This window comes from Vulpes lagopus, chromosome 15, assembly GCF_018345385.1.
Source record: "Vulpes lagopus strain Blue_001 chromosome 15, ASM1834538v1, whole genome shotgun sequence".
Classification (NCBI taxonomy): domain Eukaryota; kingdom Metazoa; phylum Chordata; class Mammalia; order Carnivora; family Canidae; genus Vulpes; species Vulpes lagopus.
Genome location: NC_054838.1, coordinates 19,405,651 through 19,415,428, shown reverse-complemented (window position 1 = coordinate 19,415,428; position 9,778 = coordinate 19,405,651). Strand labels below are relative to the sequence as shown.

At 38.0% G+C, this 9,778-nt stretch overlaps 1 protein-coding gene across 1 annotated transcript; it reads right to left on the bottom strand.

Moving 5' to 3' along the window:
* Positions 1-8,423: 8,423 nt before the first annotated feature.
* LOC121476088 (olfactory receptor 6) lies at positions 8,424-9,380 on the bottom strand. The gene has a single exon (XM_041729835.1). It carries the CDS (start codon positions 9,378-9,380, stop codon positions 8,424-8,426), a length of 957 nt encoding a protein of 318 aa, XP_041585769.1.
* Between the last annotated feature and the right edge of the window lie 398 nt (positions 9,381-9,778).

Sequence of the window (9,778 nt, the reverse complement as noted above, 5' to 3'; positions counted from 1 at the left end):
TTAAGCATCTGTCATCAGCTCAGGTCATGATCAAAATAGTGAATCATTGGAATATGTGGCTAAAATTGTCTAACATATAAGTTATCTGAGTTTGAAAAATATGGAACTAAGGTCATTCCTATGGACACTAAATTCATCCAAGGCAATGGCAGAATTAAGGAATTAGGAAACTCTGATCTAAGTGCCGAAGTCTACAAAAAGTGTGAAAGGATGACCAGGAAGGTGGGAAATAAAAATGACAAGGAATGGAATAGCCTCAAGTAGTAGATACTGTTATATGCAAATAGAGATATAATGCTTTGGAAAGTGCTGCTGGGAAACAAAGAGAATGCTAAGTCACCTCTGAACTCACAGATAAATGGGGTGTTGAAGAGTGATCAGAATCCACCAAAAAGAGTAGAGCAGGAGTACAGGTTTCTTAGGGAAGAGTCAGGATTATTGTAGTCAAGGAAGTGGAAGGAGAATGCTGTAGATTAAGAAATGTGGGAATATTTCTATAAGAAGGACCAAAGGATTCAGGGAACATAAAGTGTTATTCTTGGATAAGAGGGTGAAAGGGGTACAGTAACAAGTTGGGTCAGGGGAGGGCAAACTCAGAGAAATATGAAGAGTAGCTGAAATTATAGCCATTTATAATTTAGATGGTGACCAAGGATATCAGGAATGTGAAGCCTAGTAAATTAAATTAGGTGTCCCTGAGGTCATGACTTCCTATTGATTTGAGCTCCTCACTAGCTCCCAAATTAGGCTTTATCTCTTCCAAAGCCTTATCAATTTCACTGGAAATTACCCCCATCTGGATCTCCCTGGATTCAGTTTTATCCTCTGCAATCCATTTATACACTGTTATAAAAATCTTAACATTATAACTTTGATGTTACTCTGTTGCTTAACATACTTTAATGACTGCCCTCAAGATCCACTCCAATCTTCTTGGCATGTTATGCAACATAGCTCATAATCTGGCTAGGCTGAACTCTCTTACATCATTCCTTACAGTGGCCATTAGCCTCCTCTCCTTCTTCTATCCCTATCCAGACACAACTTCCCTCCATACTGATCAATTTGGAGTTCCCCAAGAAACTGTTTTCTCTTGTCTCTAGGCCTTTGCACCTGCATGTCCCTCTGCCTTGAATGCTTCATTTTCTTTCCTTCATACCCTTGATCTTTTTTCTTGGTTACAGCTTCCTGGTACTCCAGAACATTAGCTGTCACTACTTCCTAGAAGCTTGCCTTTCTTCTCAGAGTAAGGAGGTACTCTGACTATTTAAATATTCTTATACAGATCCTTAAATATAGGGTTTGTATCTTATTCACAGTGTTTGCTCAATATATAGCACAGTGTCTGAATTATAGAATATCCTTAATGACTATTTGTTAAATGAATGAATGAATGAATGAATGAATGAACGAGACCAACATTACTAGAGATGTTCATTACTGAGACCAACATTACTGAGATGGCCTAAGGGATAGATAACAGTTTGTAACCAGTCACATTTCCTAGCTAGGATCCTTCTCATTTCATAATTACTCACAGACACCTACCTCATAATATTCCCTGAAACATAGATAAAATTCTTACCTCAGATGGATTAGACACACTGCTGGTAGATTTTACTGTAAGATGTAGTAGCTTGTTTTAGGGAGCCAAGGAGTGCAAATAGAAATTGGTAATAAAGTAGCTTTTTGCCGGTAATGGGGCAGGTACCAGCTGTGAGGATTTATGTGATATCAGTGAGTCAAGGCCCTTCCATTCTTCTGGCTTTGCAGATCCTCTCTGGGAATGGGCAGCCTTGTGTCTGAATGGCAAACACTACCAAGAGAAGAGGCACATAGAACAAGAGATTGCCTGTCTCCTCTTGTGGGGAGTTAGGACAGACTGCTTCTCTGACCGGGTCACCCTGTGAAAGAATTTTTCTTTTTTTCTTTTCCTTTTTTTTTTTAAATAAATTTATTTTTTATTGGTGTTCAATTTGCCAACATATAGAATAGAATTTTTCTAGCCACCAAGCAATTGTCAGGATAAGATCACTGCTTAGTCCTTTAAAAACACTTTTTCACTCCTACTGGGCCCTGAAGGAAAAGCTGAATAAAGGAAAAATCCAAGAAAGAAGATATGAGATGGTTTCACTCATAAGTGGAATATAAGAAACAGCATAGAGTATCATAGAAAAAGGAAGGAAAATTGAATGGGAAGAAAACAGAGATGGAGACAAACTATGAGAGACTCTTAACTTTGGGAAACAAGCTGAGGGTTGCTGGAGAGGAAGTGGGTGGGGGGATGGGGTAATTGAATGATGGGCATTAGGGAGGGCTCTTAATGTGATGAGCACTGGGTATTATGTGCAACTGACAAATTATTGAACACAACATCTGAAACTAATGACACACTATATGTTGAGTAATTGGGAGAAGAAATGGGTAGGAAATATCAGAAAGGGAGACAGAACATGAAGACTCCTAACTCTGGGAAATGAACTAGGGGTGGTGGAAGGGGAGGAGGGCGGAGGGTGGGGGGTGAATGGGTGACAAGCACTGAGGGGGGCACTTGACGGGATGCACACTGGGTGTTATTCTGTATGTTGGCAAATTGAACACCAATAAAAAATAAATTTATTGTAAAAAAAACAAACAAAGGAAACTAAAAAAATAAATAAATTCATTTTAAAAAGAGGAAAAAGCAATGCCTGGGCGGCTCAGTGGTTGAGCATCTGCCTTTGACTCAGGGCATAATCCTGGGGTCCGGGATCGAGTCCCACTTCGGGTTCTTGCGGAGAGCCTGCTTCTCCCTCTGCCTGTGTCTCTGCCTCTTTCTCTGTCTCTCATGAATAAATAAAATCTTTGAAAAAAAAAAAAAAAAGAGGAAAAAGTGAGTGTGAGAAGAAGACCCAAAAGAAGAACTTACAATGCCTGGCCTTGCTTTCCTTGGAGGCCACAGTGAGCTGGGGCCCTGTCTTTGAGGGTGGTTCTTCTGCCTTCCTGTGTGATAACAATGACTTTGACCTTCCACTGATTTATTTTTTTTTTAAGATTTTATTTATTTATTCATGAGAGAGAGAGAGAGAGAGAGAGAGACAGAGAGAGACAGAGAAAGAGAGAGAGAGAGAGGGAGAGATACAGGCAGAGGGAGAAGCAGGCTCCACACAGGGAGCCCAATGTGGGACTCGATCCGACGTGGGACTTGATCCCGGGACTCTGGGATCAAGCCCTGGGCTGAAGGCAGGTGCTAAACTGCTCAGCCACCCAGGGATCCCTTCCTTCCACTGATTTAAAGAGAAATCTCTCCCCAGCTGACATGTTCCCTTGCTGAAAATACTAGTCTAAGAGAAGGGATTTTAATAAATTCCCTAGGTGTGATTCCTGACCCTCCACTTCTGCTTTCTCCTCTCAGTAAATGAGATACGTTTGTCCAGAGGGAACCCTCCACCTGAAAAGGAAACATGAAGGACCATTCTCATGGTCCATTCTCTGGCTGTGTACTTAGTGACCATGCCTTGGGCTAGTACTGCCAATCTGCCCCAAGTCCCAGGGTATAGTGAAGACCCCACATGGTCTCAGAAAAGCTGTGGAAGCAGGACTGTCTTAATTTTTCTCCAAAATGTAATTGTCTTATCGAACGTAAGTGAGTATCTTAAAGTAAATTAAGTGGAACAAATACATATAGAGTTTCCTGCTTTGTTTTCCCTCCACAGCTATTTTCTTTTTTAAATTTCTCTCATTCATTATTTATTGAACTCCTGTGTGCTAGATGCAAGAGGCTAAATTATATAGCAATGAAAAAAATAGACAACTACTCCTCTGTTCTGGATCTTATATTGGAGCACTTGTAACATGGAAGAGACAGAACTATGTTCTCATTGGGAGAGACATTAACTCTGGATATAGATTTGCTTTTTAAATGCAATGCTTCCATCAAAACTACCATCTGTGGGCTTACAGAATGACTTTATGTACTGTCATGCTATTTCACATAGCATTGCTTCTGATCAATAAAGAAGTACACTTCACAATAAATGAACTATAGCAATGGCCCCATCCTCATGGAATTCACTGATCTTATCATGTTCCCCACCTACTTATCCCTGAAGTAGCTGGTTAGATTGTATGGTAGAAAGCCCTTTTAAAGATTTAGTTACATTACCAGCTAAATGGCAATGCTTTGTAGGGCTGGAGCAGTGTCCTCTAAGATGCTGTCTATGATCTGAATTAGCATCCAGTAGATATTGCTGTTTCTCCTACTACCAATATTCATATGTCCAGGAATCAAGGGGTAAAAATGGGAGTGGCTCCATTCCTTATTACCCCTAGTAAGTCTTAGTAAAAATTTTGCTTCCTGTCTCTGTGGCTTTTGTGGCCTACATGTCCGAGTTCCAGAGGAAGGGCTATTTCCACTAGAAGATACAATAATTTCATTGAACTGGGATTTGAGACTGCCACCTGGCCACTTTGGTCTCCTTGTGTCTCTGGGAGGTGACTGATCCTGATCCAAGGGGAAATTGGTTGCTACTATATAATGGAGGTAAGGAAGAGTATGTCCAGTTTACAAGAGAGCTTTTAGGTATCTCTCAGAACCACCATGACTGTGATTATTGTTAATAGAAAATTCTAACAATCTAGTTCAGGCAGTGCTTCTAATGGTTCAGACTTTTCAGAAATGAAGGTTTGGGTTACCCTGCCTGGCAAAGAACTATGAACCACTGAGATGCTTTTTGAGAGCAAAAAAATATGGCATGGGTACTTGAAGAAAGCACTCACAAATAGTAGTTATGACCCTATGAGCAGTTGCAGAAATGAAATGAGATTTGTAATAGTTTAATAGTTATTCATATTTCTTCTATTATGAATACACACATAATATTTGGTATATGAATATACATATATCTAAATAACAAATGTTTTCATTTTCTAATCTCCTTTATCCCTGTACCATCTAACATAAGATATCTAATAAGTTAACTTTATATCATAGTATTTAAGTTATAGCATATCAAAGGAGAAGAGCACACATTCTCCAAGGACTTTGCATCTTCTGGGGCAAGGGCGAATATATTTTCAGTTTTATACAGGATAGTTGTATTGTGGTAGGTGGAAGTATGACTTTGTTGTTGTCTTGATTTATAGATTTTGTGGTTTAAAGAGATGTGAATGAGTGCCAAGAGTTGGACCATGGTGGTCAGTTTTATGTGTCAACTTGGCTGGGCTTTAGTCCCCAGTTTTTCCATCAAACATTAATCTAGGTGTTGCTGGGAAGGTATTTTGTAGATGTGATTAAAGTCTATAATCAGTTGACTTTAAGTACGGAAGATTATTCTAGATAATCTAGAGGAGCCTGATTCAACCAATCGAAAAGCTATAAGGGCAGAACTGAGACTTCCCTGAGATAAAAGAAATTTTACTTGTGGCAAGCAGCTTCAGCCCATGCGTGAGACTTCCAGGCTGCCCTTCCTGACGCCTGCCTTATACATTTCAGATTTGCCTTGCCAGTCCCCACAACTGCATAAGCCAGCTCCACATAATAAATATTTTAATATATATCTTCTACTGGTTTTCTGTTTGGTTGAACTCTTGTACATCCAATACAATTTTTTCTTTTTTTTTTTAATTTTTTTAAAATTTATTTATTTATTTATTTATTTATTTATTTATTTATGATAGTCATACAGAGAGAGAGAGAGAGGCAGAGACACAGGCAGAGGGAGAAGCAGGCTCCATGCACCGGGAGCCCCACGTGGGATTATATCCCGGGTCTCCAGGATCGCGCCCTGGGCCAAAGGCAGGCGCCAAACCGCTGCGCCACCCAGGGATCCCCCAATACAATTTTTTCTGCAACAAAGGGGAATTTTTACCAACTTAGTCATCTGGAAAACTTCCTGCTACTCTCAGTTTTGACAATTTATCTATTACTTTCTTGCTGGTTCACTACTTGATAGATGTCCAGGAAAATCATAGCTTTTTCCTAGCCACCTCCTCTGCAGACTTCGATTCAGCTACAGGTCATTCTGTCTTTCCTTTTTTTGAATGCCACTCTTCCAGTTTTGAATAACGTAATGTAGTTGTAATTGGAGTACAATATTAAATATGTAGCATAATTATAAAATCTATATACAGCTTTTGGTCTTCAATTTTAAAAATCTGAGTTGTGGATGAAGTTGTTAATTTTACTACTTTTCTACTTTCTGAGTGTTCCAAACATATAAAAGTAAAATATTTTAAGTGTCAACATAAAAGAAACATAAGAAAACACATCATAAATGGAGAAAGAAACTTTCTTAGAAATCAAGTTCATTTGGGACGCCTGGGTGGCTCAGCAGTTAAACGTCTGCCTTGGCTCAGGTTGTGATCCTGGCGTCCTGGGATCAAGTCCCACATTGGGCTCCCTACGTAGAGCCTGCTTCTCCTTCTATCTGTGTCTCTGTCTCTTTCTCTTTTTCTGTGTGTCTCTCATGAAAAAATAAATAAAATCTTCAAGCAAAAAAAAAAAATAAAGGAATCGAGTTCATCAAATAAAGCAGAAGATAAGTAAGTGCAGAGGATTTGTATAACAAATGATCTAATGGCTATATAGAAAACTTTAAAAGTCAGACGTATAGACCAGACCAGTATAGACTGTCAGGTTATATAAATATAGATGATAGTTGAGGTTATAATAATAAATGACCACAGAGCTGCTTAACCAACATTGAAAAGAATTTTAAGAATGAAAATTAAACTTGTGAGATTTCAAAATAACATTGTCTATTAGAAATTAACAAAGATTTTTGAGCAGAAATATATATAGCATAACACTGCTTTTTCTTGAAAAAAAAAAAAAGACTAGAAAATTCTAACACAGGGGTAAGAAATTCTATGATTCAAAATAGAGCGTCTTATATTATTTTTAGTGCCTGTGTGAGGGCCTTGGACCGTAATGCTTCTTTTAACTTAAGAAAAATAGTACATATTATTATGAATATACAATTGTTAGGCTAAAAGTAATGAAGGCCAGGAGAATGTAACAAGTTTAGATAAATTGGAAACTATCACAGTCTATAAAATATAATAATCTATATAAAATAAAGCAATCTCATGTGACCTTATACAAAAACTTAATACAAAATCAGAAGAAAAAATCAGAAGACTATGCAGTTACAATTTAAATAAAGTTAAAGCAAAGCAAATATGGTATTTAAGTCAATAACCTGATTAAAACTTGTGAAATGTGATTTCCAAAGTGTTGGGGTGAAATCGTATGCCTGCAACCCTTAAACTCTTGGCAGACTATATTTCATTAATTCACTTATCCAATATTGTTGCTGAGCCAGACAGAATCCATGTCTTTTCTATAATTTCATAATAGCTGAATGAAAGCACATACTAGGGTACTGCATCCACCTTTCCAAAATCAAAAGGAAAACAAATAAGAGAGGGATGTTTTGGAAACCTTAGAAAATCCTGCACATCCAGGCCAAGTACCATCTAAACAAGGGCATTCTTGTGACCTCTTGTCAATGTCAATGCTTCTTTTACCTGAAAAGGAATGGGCTTTAATGAATTGCTACCAGTTTTTCTGAGGGTCTAGCTCATGGCTTTCAAGAGTTATATATGTAAAAATTATTTATGTAGAAATTCCAACAAAGGAAGAAAATCCAAGCCTGAAATTATATATTATATTTATAATACATACGTATTTGCTGGAACTTCTACATTATGTATACATTTTATGTTATAAAATTATATAAATTATATATTTTTATGTATAAATAATATATAAGTTTATGTATATAATAACATATGACTATATATACACACACACACATATATATTAATCTTGTTTTCTTTCTGCCATGATAAGTTTTGCATGCTGTCTACCTTATGGTGTTTTTATTACATCCTAAAAGGAATTCATATTTCATATTTTCTTAAATTTGAAGAAGTAATTAAAATGGAATATCACCAATTGATTATAAAAGGAACCAAGGTCCTAACCCTCTAGGGAGCAATAAACAGGTCCTAGCCATGAAATTGATGATAGCAGAACCTCTTTCTGTGTACTCCTCATAAGACAAAGAGATTTTTTAAACAAAACAAAATCAAAATGGAGAAGTCTCACCAATAGAACTCTAAAAACTAGTTGGATAATAACTGACTATTCCTTAGCATCTTCATAAAAGTAAATTTATTTTATAACTCCAGTACCGATATATGTCTCATAAAGTTCTGGTTATTTCACTTACTGCATTATAAAAGGAAGCATTTAATTAAAGCCTGAAAGAAAAGGAGCTTTATATATATATATATATATATATATATATATATATATATCTGGCCTCTTCTCCTTTAATTGTGTATTCAGTCAGTATGTTTATAATTGCAGGCTTTTACCTAATGTCGGTGTTTTTGAGATTAAGTCGAATGAGAAGAGAAGGAATGTCTGAATCTTTTTAGCAAAAAGAATCTCTCGAAAAAAGGGCTTGGCCACTTGACATGGTTTTTCTGATGGCATCTTTGACTTCCTTGTTCCTCAGGCAGTAGATAATAGGGTTGAGCATGGGAGTAAAAACTGCATATATGGCTGAGATCAACTTGTTAGAATTGAATGAAGCAATGGCCCGAGGTCGGACATACATGAAGATCACAGCTGTATAGAAGATGATCACCACTGTGAGGTGAGAGGCACAGGTGGAGAAGGCCTTCTGCTGCCCAGTGGCTGAGGGAATGTGCAGGATGGTAGAAACAATGAAGCCATAGGAAAGAACAGTGGCTGAGAGAGGAAACACAAGGATGAGAATGGCTAGCACAAAGTCTACCATCTCAGCCATAGAAAAGTCCATGCAGGCCAGTTTGAGGATGGGGGAAACATCACAGAAAAAATGATTCAAGATATTATTGCCACAGAAGGCAACTTGGGAAATGAAGTATACCTTTGCCATGGAGATGCTGAAACCACTCACCCAGGAACTTATGGTCAGCTGCACACAAAATTCTGTGGTCATCATAGCTGGATAACGAAGAGGACAACATATAGCCACGTAACGGTCATAGGCCATGGCAGCCAAGAGCACACATTCAGTACAGGCAAGTGAGATGAAAAAATAGAGTTGGATCATGCATCCCAGGAAGGAGATGGTATTGGGATGAAGTAGGAATCCAGCCAACATCTTAGGGACTGTGACAGATACATACCAAGTCTCCAGAAAGGACATAGTGCCCAGAAAATAGTACATGGGCTTGTGCAGGGACCCAGTGACCCATACAGTGAGAATGATGATCATATTCTCCAACAGGACAAACAGGTAGGTGATGAGGAAGAGGAGGAAAAGCAGAACCTGTAGCCAAGGGGAAGTAGGGAAGCCCACCAGGATGAATTCATGAATATGGGTGATATTTTCCTTTGACATGGCTAGAACACCAAAAGACAAAGTATTTAATGAAAATAGCACAAATTGAAGAGTGAGATCCACATTAGCAGCAAGGGACCCTTGGGCTACAGGTACTTTATCATTAAACTTAACCCTAGTGCCTCAATCTGTTGTGATGTGGGAGTCACGTGACACTACAAGATCCTCTCCAGAAAATCAGACATCAGAATAGGACCTGAAAACAAATACACTAAAGATGCAAAGTTAAGAGTCTCAAAGCAGAATCAAGAGGTCAGATTCAGGACTTAGGCCTTCAGATCTTGTTCTGAAAGAGGTCTTCAGGTAGTATGAGGAGTAAATACTTTCCTTATTGGTGTATTTCCAGCTTTCACAGACAGCTATAAATCAGGAAACCATCATGATTGGAATAAGAGCCA

What these genes read in the sequence shown, in the direction of transcription:
- LOC121476088 (XM_041729835.1), bottom strand. Translation starts at nt 9,380, where the DNA reads ATGTCAAAGGAAAATATCACCCATATTCATGAATTCATCCTGGTGGGC.